Source organism: Coenobita brevimanus, chromosome 59, assembly GCF_032717465.1.
Source record: "Coenobita brevimanus isolate Jiangsu-jjx chromosome 59, ASM3271746v2, whole genome shotgun sequence".
Lineage (NCBI taxonomy): Eukaryota > Metazoa > Arthropoda > Malacostraca > Decapoda > Coenobitidae > Coenobita > Coenobita brevimanus.
In genome coordinates, this window is record NC_137012.1 from 14,228,689 (window position 1) to 14,242,701 (window position 14,013).

Below are 14,013 nucleotides of genomic sequence, written 5' to 3' on the forward strand. Positions count from 1 at the left end.
TAGCTATCACGTCTTCTCTTGGTAAAGAATTTGAAATTGTAATGAATAAGCATATTGATAAAAATCTTGAATCAAACAACTTAAATAATGATAAACAGTATGGTTTTTGCCACGAAAGATCCACCATTGATATACTCAGTCTTCTGACCCACACCATCCATCAATCAATTGACCAGCATGGAGAAACTCATTCAGTAGTCTTTGATATTTCTAAAGCTTTTGATAGAGTGTGGCAATGTTCCCTGCTATCCAAACTCCCTTGCTGTGGACAAATGTCTTATTTTCCTCTGATTTCCTAATATCTTAGTGTCAGAAAGCTAAGAATAAATGTAGATGATATGTATTCCGATTTCCATTCAATTAACGCCGGTGTGCCACAAGGATCAGTTCTGGCTCCAACCCTGTTCCTAATTCATATTAATAATCTCTTATCTGTCACCAATAATCCCATCCATTCATATGCAGATGACTCAACACTTCACAGTTCATTCACACTTAAACCTATTCACTAAGTTTAATACTGTATCTCTCACTCACAACAGAGTACAGCCATCTCCATAAATCAAGACATGTCTAGGATCACTGAGTGGGGACAAAATAACCTTGCCTTTTTTAATGCTAGTAAAACCAAATATATACAGTTTACTAATAGGCAGACATTACCAGATTCGTATATTACTTTCAGTGCTACTAATATTCCTATCTTCAAAAGTACTGAAACTCACTGTGTTTCACTTAACAATGCCCTCACCTAGACCTCTAATGTCAGATCACTTGCTAAACCTGCCTCAGAGAAACTTGGACTGTTATACAGAGTTTATAGCTTCTTCACTGATGAGTAGTTAGTTATAGTTCATAAGAGTCATGCGCACTCTTAGCTGGAATATTGCTCAACCTTGTGGAATGGATGTGGAGAGGTTGCACTGAAACAACTAGACAAAATTCAGAGCAAAGCTATTACAATTATTAATAGTCTTGGCATTACAAATAAACTACCTCCCCTGCAGGTTAGAGGAAATGTTGCCTCCCTTGCATTAATTTACAGATGCTCAGATGAAGTGGTATCTATCATGCCACCACACCATGCCATCCCCTGTGCCACACGGGCATCTGGTAGTGCTCATGACTGGACTGTCACACTGCTATGTTGCAGAACTTGTGCCTGTTATAAATCTTTTATTCTCCGAACTGCATCTCTTTGGAACTTGCCTCTCCAGAGTTGTTTCCCCCCAAAATTCAACATACAGCTGTTCAAGACCATCTGTTATAGATTTTTTATGAAAGGAGGACACCTGTAATCTGGTGTATGGATTATTTTTTTTGTTTATTTGTTTTTCTTCTGTTAAAAAAAAAAAAAAAAGGCATGAAATGTGCTGGCTAGAGTGCTGAGTGGTTGGAAGAAGTTCGTGGAGCTGATGCCTCTCCTGACTTTGAGAGGGTCCTCCCTCTGTGCTATAAGATCTTTATATGTGGCATGGTTTAGAAGTGTAATACTGTATGGTAATGAGATCTGGGCAGTAAAGGAAGAGGATTTTCTTAGGCTCAAATGTACTGAAATGACATTGATTAGGTGGCTGTTCAGTGCTTCCTTGAATTTGGGGCCTGGGGGGCCAGGTTTACGATTGAAGAGTTGAGAAGAAGGATGGAACTGGAGTGTATTTGTGTTGTGATGAGGAGGGATAGATTGAGATGGTTTGGGCATGTAGAGAAGATGGGGGATGACAGTTGGGTACTGAAAGCGAAAAGTGTGAATGTTGGGGTAGCGTTGTGAGAGGCAGACCAAAAAAGACTTGGAAAGAGGTAAGTGAGTGTTACCTCAGGGATAAGGGACTGAGGAGGGAGGCTGCTAGAGATCAAGCAGCATGGAGAGCTGCCATTAGATGACTAAGACTGATGCACACATGAAATCAGTATTATCTCACAGCCTACCTCTAATACTGCTACAGCTCTTATGCACCCACTTATCACAAGAAGGAGTTACTTCCCACACCCTCGTGACAAACTGTATGTAGCCTCACTCCCTTTACTTTGACAGTATCACTACCATCCCTAGATATTATCACTTTTGTTTTATTCTCATTTACTTTCAAACCCTTGTTCCCCATTCCGTCTCTCCATTTCTTAGATCTTTCCTCCGTTTCCTTTTCATTCTCTGCTGTCAGCACCAGGCCATCAGCATATGAAATCTCCCATGGGAGTCCATTTCTGAAGTCGCATGAGAGAGCTTTAAGCACCTTGACAAGCAATAAGAGACTCAAGACTGACCCCCTGATGCATGCCAACATTCATGGGAAACTCATCACTCAAATCTCCATTCATTTTCACCTGAGTGGGAGCACCCACATACGTAGCCATAACTACTTTATTCAACAGCTCCTCAACCCCAAGCTTTCTCTATTATATTATATATCTTTTCTTGTTATACCTTTTGAAAATCATACTTTTTCTCTCTCTCTCTCTTTCTTTCCCTTCATAAAGTATTATAGCCTCATTGCTCATATTTTGGAACAATTCATCATTCCTTACAAATCTCCTTGACCATTAACGTGAATGATAAATCTGAATCAGTTGATGTTATCCACCTCAGTTTTCAGAAAGGTCATGATAGATTTCCCCATAATCAACTTTGTAAGTTTACAGTATCAGTGATAATGTTCAAAGGTGAATTGAAAGTTAACTTATAGATAAGGTGACCAGAGTCCCACTTTTAGGCGGGACAGTCCCGCTTTTTTGACATCTGTCCCGCTTATTTAATTGCGATTAAAATGTTCCGCTTTTTTAGCAAATTAAAGGGATTATGGTGTCTGGCAATAGATAGATAGATAGATCTTACGTGTCCCGCTTTTAGAAAATTGCTATTACATTAGATATAAGATGACCTTCTTTTATGAAACTGTGATGAATTAGTAAAATTATGCATAGTCTAAACCAAGTGAAATGCCGAATTGTTGTTATAGAATCTGTTATACTCACTGACAACTTTGGTCGGCCATTCACCGTTCCATACGGTATGTTCGGAGTTTGTCTAAGACGTTAGGGTTGGCAGCCTCAGGTGAGGTGCAGCGCTGTACATATATATATATATATATATATATATATATATATATATATAAATACAGGTGACAATGTCCTGCTTTTAGCTCCAGTAAATCTGGTCACATTACTTATAGAACATAAATAAAGAGTTGTTATTAACATGAAGAAAGCAGACTGTTACAAGTGAAGTATATCAAGTTATATTTTGGGTTTTATACTGTTTACTGCTTATATTGATGATATTGATGATGATTTTTGTTGTAAAATATCCAGATTCACTGATGTCATGAAAATTGGTAACATGATCGATACACCTGAAAAAAGACTGATGATTCAAAGGGACTTTGATAAATTGTTCAGTTGGACTCAGACATGGTAGACAGATTTTATTATTGACAGATTCAAAATCCTAAAGACTGGGAGTAAAATGAAAACTGTAGTTACACTGTAAATAATATTTGACATGCAAATATGCACCAAGAAAAAGATTGAGGAATACAATAGTAATCAAGTTTTCACTACACCAAAGCAATAACACTAACAAACTACTGTAGTTGAGTTTATAGACAGAGTATTCAAATTCAAATAAGACAGTATCATTCATACCTTGTACAGTTCCTTAGTGCATCCACGTCTGTATTGTGTTCAGATATGGTCATATTACAGAAAAGATATAGAGATGCTAGTGAGAGTACAGTGAAGCATAGGCAAAATGACACCTACGGTAAATTGAGTAACAACCTACATGAGGTAGCAGCCGTGGCTCAGTGGGTTAGAGTGCTCCGTTCTGACCGAAGGGTCGGAGAATCGAATCCATCCAAGGGTCATTGGTAGACATCAGGAAGGGCATCCGGTCATAAAATGCTACACGCTCCAAACCAAAGTCCTCTACCCAGGGGCAACGCCATAGCCCTTATCCAAAAAAGGGGTACGTGGCGTAAAACTCACTCTATGAGGAATGTTTGTAAGAGTTTAGGTGTTTGACTTTATTAAAACACAGATTGTTAGGGGATCTGATTCCATATTCAAACATTTTTAAAGAGACTGATAATATGGTAGTCAGTCAGTGCTTCACAGTAGACCATTGAAATTACACTAGAGGTAATGAATCCCTCGAATTGTATAAAATTAGTTTCCAGTCAAATGAAGCAAAAAAAATTTTCTTCAATAGGGTACTAAACATATAGAACAAGTTGTCTTGGAATCTGGTGGACTGCAGTTCAGTAATAACATTTAAAACTTGCGTAGATAGGTTTGTATCTTTGAATTCCCAATGAAACACATTCCCAGCTGAATAATATAAAATGCTGACAAGTTGTTTTTCACTCTTTCACTTTGTGGTTAATAGAGCAACAGAACAGTACTTTCAAAGTATTGTTACTTTTCCCTTACAGATGAGTGTAGAACACAGTTCCATCCTTCAGCCCTTCATATAAAATTTCCTTGACAGCATTTCTAAGTTGCATGGGAGTCCTTCTCACTTTTTTCACCAACTTTGGCTGGAGGGTTTGGTATGTGAGAGTGAGAAGCTTTCTTGCTGTGCTATTCTTACCTTGTACTCATAGAATTAGATGTACTCATAGTTTTCTCCATAACAAACAACCTCTAAGGACAATTAGATGTGTTGCTGTTTGCATTCCTTAGAAGAAATATTCCTTTTGTGTATATTTGTTACAGACAGATGATGAATTCGGTCATTTCATGAAAAAGCTAGTCAGGTCATGAGATAGTGTTTGTTAAGTTTGGGCTGATTTTGGCTAAGGTTAGGATAAGTTAGGTAGATTTCGGCAGAGATTCAGTTACAATAGTTTAAGTTAACTTAGATTAAGATTAGGTTAAGTTAAATCAGGTGCCACTTGGCATCTGCTCCCATACATGCTACCTCTCCCTCTAAACTTGCCCATATAACCCTAACCTAACATTAACATTAACCTTTTCTCATAAACTGACAAGGCATTTTACATAAACGATCTGCCTGTACCATTCCTACTTCTGTACATACACACAGCTGCCTTGCAGCTCTTTAATATTTTTACAACTTTTTTTCTCATTTAAGCCATCATTCTGTAAAATTAACCAAGATTATACTGTTTGCAGACACTGCTAAGTCTGAGCAAGCTGTGTGGGTTGGTGTCGAGTGGCAGCGGGTGCGGCAGCGGGGTGGAGGGAGGGATTGGAGGTAGCAGTGGCGGCGGAGGTGGAGCAGGGGACGCTAGTAACAGCAGTCTGGTAATGGAAGACGATTCACTCAGATTGGAGGAGGAGTTGATATTGCACCAGGAACAGCTACCTGAACCAGTCCTCTCTGCTCATTCTCTTGATCCCACTACAATGAGGGTTCTCGCACCCACAGAGCTTATTCATGTAAGTAAAGCTGGCCGCACTATAGGGTGGTACTACTACTTTGCGGCCAGGTTGTGTTAGGAAGAATTTTGCCACCGTAGTTCCTATGTATCGTAAAAGGCGACTAAGAGTGATGAGTTGAGGGGACTAGGGACCCCCTCCTCGGTTTTTTTAGTTCCTACAGTGAGGCAGGGCATAGAAAGGGAAGGGGGATTGAGTTATCCCCATACCCTAAAGATTGGGCCTGTGAATGTGCGTGGATGTAGTACGATTGAGACTAAAAGGGAGGAGATTAGGAAAATGTTTGCGAGAAGAAAGTTGGGTGTGTTAGCTTTGAGTGAAACAAAGATGAAAGGGAAAGGTGATTCAAAGTTTGGAAGTGTTAATGGAAGATTGTCAGGTGTTGATAGAGGAAGGGTGAGAGGTGTGGCCTTGTTAATGAGCCCGGAAGTGCAGCAGTGTGTGATTGAATGGAAGTGGGTGTCATCCAGGGGCACACCTAGAGATTTTGGGGCCCGGGGGGCTAGGTTCTTTGTGGGGCCCCCTTCCTGGATGGGGGGCCCCACAAAGAACCTATTTCCCCACATTCTCAAAACTTATCTAATATCTCAGCCAGGATTGTCGGGATGATAAATATATATATTTTAAATATTAATAAAAAAGCTTATAAATTTTTAACGCTTTTTGGGGCTCCCCCTCCATTTGGGGCCCAGGGGGCAGTTTCAAACAACCCCCCCCCGCCCCCCCCTCAGGTACGCCACTGGTGTCATCGAGACTGATGTGGGTGAAAGTGAAATTTGAACATGAGTTGTGGGTATTTGTGAGTTCATATGGGCCTGGTAGCAAAAGAGATGCAGAAGAAAGGGAGTCCTTCTGGAATGATGTTAATGAGTGTCTGCAGAGCTTTGGAGCGAATGTGAATGTGGTAATAATAGGAGATCTGAATGCTAGAGTGGGAAATGTAGTAGTTGAAGGTATAGTTGGTATGCATGGTGTGCCTGGAAGAAATGAAAATGGGGAACGAATGATAGGGATGTGTGTTGAGCAAGAGGTGGTGATTGGAAATACCTTCTTTGAGAAGAAAGATATTTATAAGTATACGTAGGTGAGACAGGAGGGTGGAAGGGTTGTTGATAGAGCATTGATGGACTAAGTGGTTGTGTCCAGGAATGTAATAGGAAGATTGTTGGATGTGAGAGTTTTGAGAGGGGAGGGTGGAGGTATTTCTGACCACTACCTGGTGGAGGGAAAGTTGAGAGTAGGTAAGAGATGGGTGAGAGCTAGGAGAGTTAGGTATGGCAGGGAGGTTTTGAAAGTGAGTGAATTGTATAAAAGAGAGAAAATGATAGAGCATCAGGAGAAAATGAAAGATGAGTGGAAAACAGTGAAAGATCAGGAGAATGGTTGTGTGGAGGAGGAATGACAGTTGTTTAAGAGTGCTGTGGTGGGGCATGCGGAAGAGGTGTGTGGTGTAAGAAAGGGAACTGAATGGTGGTGTGAGGAAGTAAGTATAGCTGTGGCTGAGAAGAGACGTGCATATGAAGTGTGGCCACAGAGGAAGGATGAGGTGTCATATGAGAGTTATAAGGAAAAGAGGAATAGGGTGAGAAGGGCTCTGCAGGATGCTAAAGTGGCAGCAGATGCGATGTGGGGTAGGTGGTTGATGAGAATTTTCAACAGAATAAGAAAATGTTTTGGAAGGAGATGAAAAGTGTGCGAAAGGGAGAGTCTGGGAAGGAAGAGCGAGTAAAAGCAGAGGATGGAAGGATGTTAATTGTGATGAATGCAGTAAGGAAGAGATGGGCAGAGTATTTTGAAAGATTGTTAAATATGCTGAGAGCAAGAAGCACGTAAAGAGACTAGTGAAGAGGAAAAAGAAGGAAGTAAATGATGAACTAGGAAGAAAAATGAATGCGAACTACTCTGAAATTAGGAAGTTATTCTAGAAGGAGGTGCGGGAATGTAGAAATGAAAGCGTAAAGAAATGTGACAGTGTGCAGGATGTTGGTGGTAGATTATTAACCCATGGGGATGAAGTAAGGACCAGATCGAAAGAATATTTTGAAAGCCTGGTGAATGGGAATAGAGAGAGCAGAGCGGCTGTAAACATGATTGGTTTGGGGGATGTGCAGAGAAGGAATGCAGTACGAGGAAACGTGACACTTGCACAAGTGAAGAGTGCTGTGAAGCAGTTGAAAAATGGGAAAGCATCTGGGATTGATGAGGTGTATGCAGAGATGCTTAAGTGTAGTGGATAGAGTGGAATGAAGTGCTTGTTGGAGATATGTAAGAAGGCATGGATGAGTGAAACTGTGCCTGCAGAGTGGAAAAAGGTTGTGACATTACCCCTGCACAAAAACAAAGGTGAGCGAAGTGAGTGCAAGAATTATAGTGGCATAAGTTTATTGAGCGTGGTAGGGAAGGTATATGGAAGAACTAATATAGAGTAGGTAAGAGAGATATCAGAAATCCTAGTGAGTGATGAACCGGGTGGATTTAGGAGTGGCAGAGGATGTGTAGATCAAATATTTGCAGTGAGACAGACACCAGAGAAGGCTTTTGAGAAAGACCATAAGGTGTTTATGGCATTCATGGATCTGTAAAAAGCATATGACAAAGTGGAGAGAGAAGGATTGTGGAAAGTTTTGTGCATGTACGGTGTAGATGGTAAGCTGCTAAGTGCTGTCAAGGGTTTTTATGATGGTAGTGACTCATGTGTAAGGGTTAATGGGCATCTAAGTGAATGGTTCATGATCGGTGTGGGCGTGCGACAGGGTTGTGTGATGTCCCCATGGTTGTTCAATATATATATGGATGGGGTGATGAGAGAAGTAAAAACACGAGTAATGGAGAGAGGGATGATGTTGGTAATGAATGATGATGGATGGAATATCTCAAATTTGTTGTATGCTGATGGTGCAGTACTGCTTGCAAGTACCGGAAAAGAACTTGGTAGGCTAGTGCAGAGTTTTGCTGATGTCTGTGAGTGTCATGCCTTGAAAGTAAATGTAAAAAAGAGTAGAGTGATGGTTATTGAGAGAGAAGGTGACTCCCAGTGTGATATTACAGTGAATGGAGAAAGACTGGAATTGGTGAGAGAGTTCAAATACCTGGGTACAGTGATAGAAAAGAGAGGAAAATGTGCAAAAGAAGTTGAAAGTAGAGTGACACAAGGAAGAAAAATAGCTGGTGCAATGAAGGGCGTGATAAGAAACAGAGGCTTGAGTGTTGCAGCTGCTCGAGGCTTACATGAAAGAGTGTTTGTGCCAACTTTAACATAAGAATGTAAGACTATGGTGTGGCATGAAAATGAAAAGTCAAGAGTAAGAGCAGTGGAGATGGGACTGCTGACGTATGTATGTGGAGTACAGAGGGTGGATAGGATACAAAATAATGTGATTCGTGAAAGTTGTGAAGTGAGGAAGTCTGTGGACACCTGAATCGAAGAGAGTGTACTGGAATGGTATGGTCATGCGGAGAGTATGGATAACAATAGAGTGGTGAAAAAGGTATATCTAAGCGAATCTGAAGGAGGGAGGAGGTGAGGTAGGCCAAGGAGAAGGTGGAGGGATATGGTGGATGAGTGAGTGAGGAAGAGAGGTGTGGAAGTCGGTGAAGCTAGGGAACTGATAAGAGATCGAGGTGGTTGGATGAATGTTGCAAGGAGAAGTGCATGATCAGGGATTTGGTCCCCCATTTTGATTTTAACGTGTCTGTGTCTGGACTGACTCAGTTGGATACATTTTTGTGAAGCTACAGAACATGGTGAATGTTTGCAGCATATCTGATAGAGCCAGGATTCCAGGGGCTTGAATGATGAGCGAATGGAAGCATGGCCCATTGGATTGGGCAAATTTGGTCTGTCTGGACATTTTTACTCCTCACCCTGCCCTAGGGTGGGAAAGGAGGTCCAGATGATGATGATGATGATGATGATGATGTTTAATGTAGTCAAGAGTGAGAGCAGTGGAAATGAGTTATTTAAGAGGAGCCTGTGGAGTCACATGGAGAGACAGGCTGACGAATAAGGATATAAAGGAGTGTTGTGGTGTGGATGTGGATGTGATAGGAAGCGTTATGAGGAACACACTGAGGTGGTTTGGCCATGTGGAGAGGATGGAGGGTGAGAGACTGACGAAGAGAGTGTATTTGAGCGAGGTGGAGGGAGGAAGAGGGAGGGGGAGGCCGAGGATGAGATGGAGGGATGGGGTGGAGAGGTATACGAGAGAGGGGGGTGTGAGTTGGGAGCAGGGCAGTGAAATGGCGGGGGACAGGGCGACATGGAGGTGATTTGTTTGTGGCCACCCCAAACGGGATTGAGGCGTCTGGCAATAGATAGATAGTTACCACCGAGCATAATAAATGGTTTCCTAGTGTACAGGAAAACATTTGGTCTGTCACTCAGTGTAGAGTCAGCTGCTGACAGAAGGAAGAGGAAAGAGTGAAGGAAAGAAAGACAGAAGAGGAAGGAAGGAGGAGAAGAAAGGACAGTCACCCAAGAGCAGCACTACATTGAGTGAGTGGATGGTGAGTGCACCCACCTAACACTTACCAAATATCAAAAAAGAAAGAAAACAAATCCTACCACCAGTGTCAGTTCGTGTGTGTCTTGTGATCATTGCACATTGCTTTGCAATGAAGTGTCTGTGATATCACTATATATTTATCGGAAGTCACTGACGGGTGCAGTATTTTACTGTGTTATGCATTTCATGTACTGAATACCTACGTGGAATAATATTAATGTACAGCACTCCTTGTCAGGCATCAGACTGTCACGAACATCAGCCACTTGTGAGGGGCCTTATGATGTATTCTTCATGAATGTTCAGGGCTGACTGTACTTATATTTTGCAGTGGAAGTCCTAGAAAAAGTAAAATTTATTGGTAGGGCATCATTACCTTTCTTTTTCACCAGTTAATAAGCTGACTTTGAGATTCTCGAAAGGTTTGTTTACCTCTAAGGTGCACACTTTAGTGTGTCCCACTACACTCAGTACATGCGCTCGCAACTGCTTATATAGTGAAGCCATGTATGAAAGTGTACTTATCTCCCTCATCATTTCAAAATACCTAAGTGTCTAGCAAGTGCATTTTTAAATTTAGTGCCCAAGAAGGCTCGCCATACTTTGTTTAAAAAAAAAAAAAAAAAAGAGAGAGAGAGAGAGAGAGAGATCTGGATGGAGTGCATTACACTCCTAACCTGCCACATAAAAAGATCCCTTAACAGTGTTAGGAAAGACAACAGCACCTTGAAATTTCTCCAGTCACTCTGTACTCCAGCCACAGAGCTGGCTCCAGCCCCACCTCCAGCACGTAACATGTTTCTCAAATAACAAAGCTCCCCCACACACTCAATAGATTCTCAGGCAAGATCAATCCTTTCATGCATTTTTAAATTCAGTGCCCAAGAAGGCTTATCATACCTTGTTAAATAGAGAGTGAGAGAGAGAGAGAGAGATCTGAATGGAGTGTATTACACTCCTAACATATGGCACATGGAGGGAGAGCCCTTTTAATGTTAGGAGGGACAACAGCACCCTGAACTTTCTCCAACCACTCTGTACTCCAGCCACAGAACTAGCTCCAGCCCCACCTTCAGCACATAACATGTTCCTCAAATATCAAAACTCTTCCACACACTCAATAGACTCCCTGGCAAGACAGTCCTTTCATGCCTCCAGCACATGAAATCAGCATTATCTCGTAGCCTTCCTCTTGTGTCACCTTATCTCTTATGCACCCACTTATCACAAACACTGTACAAGGTGCAGTAGTTACTTTCCACACCCTTGTGGCACACTGCACATGCCCACAATTCCTGTACTCTTGACAGCACTGCCACCAGCCATAGATATTACTTATGATTTGTCCACAATTACTCTCAAACCCTTGTGCCCCATTCCGTCTCTCCATTTGACCGCACACACAAAATCAGCACTATTTCATAGCCTACCTCTTGTGTCACTCTATCTCTTATCCACCCACTTATCTCAAACACTGTACGAGATAATTACTTTCCACACCCTTGTGGCAAACCGCTCGTGGCCACACTCCCACAACGTTGACAGTACTGTACTGCCACCTGCCATAGATATCACTTATGGTTTATCCACATTTACTATCAAACCCTTGTGCCCTGTTCTATCTCTCCATTTCTTAAATCTTTCCTCCACCTCTCTTTCATTCTCTGCAGTTAGCACCAAATCATCATCATCCAACATCTCCCATGAGAGTCAGTTTCTAAGGTCATGCAACAGGGCTCCAAGTACTATGATAAACAATAAGGAGCTCAATGACTGACCCCGTATGCATGCCAACATTTGCAGAAAACTCATCACTCTGATTTTTACTCACTTTCACCTGGGTGCTAGCACCAACATACATAGTCATACACACTCCAACCATCCACTCTTTGATCCCAAGCATTCTCATTGCGCACTTTACCACCTCTGTAGGGACTGTATCAAAGGCCTTCTCCAGATCAACAAAAACAAAGTACAGGTCCCTTTTCTTTCTTAAATATTTTTACTGAAACTATGGAACAGTGAATATTGCATCAGTGGTCCCTGTGCCTGACATAAAACCCAAACTACTTCTCATCAATATTCATTCTTTCCATTATTATACCTCCTTGGACTCTCCATTATCATCATTACCCGATCCAAATGTTTTATGCATCTGTAATTTCCTCTTTCCAGGGCATCACCCTTCCCCACACAGTTATAGTCACACTCTTCAGCCAATCATCTGGGACAGTGAACTCACATATAATCAGATATATCAGATCAGTACCTAACCCCACTCCTGTATCTCTTCAGGTCTTCAGCATTTCATCAGTCAGCTCAGACACACCCACCGCCTTCCCCTTACTGCATACTGCATATTGCCTTGCTCACAGTGGCAGCAGCAATCTAAGACCAAGGGCCAAACACTGGATCTGCTGACTTCAATCCTTTCCTGTTCCAGTAAAACTCATTCAGCAGCTGATGTCATTAATATCTTCACAGTCCACCATTACCTTTCCTTCATCATTCTTAATACACTGCTCACCAATGATAATCCTGTTTTCCCTCTTTATCAGTTTTGCCACCCTAAATGCCACATTCTTCGATTCAGCACTATTTAGGTTATCCAGTAAAAGTCTCTGAGTCTCATATTTTACCCTGTATACCTCTTTTCCTAGCCCTACACTTTGCAGCCAAGTATTCCCTTCTGTTACCACCCCCTTTTCTCAGAAAAGTCTTTTCTCTTGAACTGCAGCATCAACATCCTGATCCCACCACCATGTTGCCATATTTCTTGAAGGTCCCCTTGTCCATCCACACACTGAATCAGTAACTGTCAAGAGATTACTCTTGAGAGCTGTGTACTGCTCTTTAACGCTTCTGTCAACAGCTTCCTGTTCATTCACCACTCTGCTCATCACACTATAGATGGCATCCCTTAATGCTTGGTTTTGCAACATCCATATTTTCCTCCTAGGTGCTTAGGTCCTCTTCTTCACCACCTACTTCTTCAGCACCACATCACATATCAGTTCAGTCGGGATATTCCGTGAATATCCCAAACCTACTGCAGAAGTCACTGATTTCAGTGCTTTAGCTATTCCTGTTACCTACATACCCACTATGAGACCTGTAAATGCATTTTATGGCACATTAATACTTCCTAAATAGACAGTACAGGATGATGCATAAGCCTTTCCAGGTACAGTGTACTGTACTCACCCATCCAATGATATAACACACCGTGCTCTTGTTCACACCAAAATGGTGCCTGACAGCCATGAACGACTGCCCCAACGTACCATGTACAGCAGTTTCACTTTACCTTTCAGTGACATCACTTTCCTCTGCCGCATAGACTCCCTCACAGTAGATGCAGATGGGACCCATTTTTCACAGGGATAAAGAATGGAGTTGATCAACAAAATCATAATAACAAACAGAACTCACATGGATGCACAACCCATGAACTGAGTGAACATGGTGGCATATAACCGGTGCAACGAAATTCTGAATCAGCGGCCATTTACCAAATCAGCACCGTTATTGGGAAAATATTATAATTTTTATCAACAGATAGGTTCACAGACACTAATTATCTTAAATCTGTTTATAAATTGGTATTTAATTTAACTATTTATTTAAAAAATCAGGATTCAGAGCAGAAATTTGCAGTGAGCAGAAGTGTTTCTCCTCTAGCTCGACAACTTGCCATGACAGACTTTCGTTTTGTATAAATATTGATTCACAATGCAAATACATCTTTTTGTACTCTAAATCAATATTTATGCAAAACAAGTTTGTCAAGGCATGCTGACAAAATGAAGGGGAAAGATCCACTAAATTTAGTCCATTTTAGCTCTGAAATCTGATTTTATTAACAGTTATATTAAGCACAGTTTTTATACCAGATTTAAGATAATTAGGTGTGAATGAACCTATATGTGATAAAAATAATTATACAGTAAACACTCGATTATCCAGATGCTCCGTATCCGAATGTTAGGCCCTGGCTCCAGTTTTTCCGTATCCGGAGTCACTTGTCTGTATCTGAGCATAAACTTTCTGACATCGCCGGTTGGGTGGCCTACAAATTCAAACAATTGGTTTGGCAGCTGGCCGGCGT

At 41.5% G+C, this 14,013-nt stretch overlaps 1 protein-coding gene across 1 annotated transcript in view; it reads left to right on the forward strand.

Moving 5' to 3' along the window:
• The window catches only part of Nup133 (nuclear pore complex protein Nup133), a 600,491-nt gene that overhangs the window by 519,135 nt on the left and 67,343 nt on the right, over nucleotides 1–14,013 (forward strand). Inside the window, exons 19-20 of the mRNA XM_080274695.1 lie at nucleotides 5,134–5,179; nucleotides 5,234–5,400. Coding sequence (XP_080130821.1) covers nucleotides 5,134–5,179; nucleotides 5,234–5,400 — 213 coding nt within the window. The remainder of the gene's footprint in view (nucleotides 1–5,133; nucleotides 5,180–5,233; nucleotides 5,401–14,013) is intronic.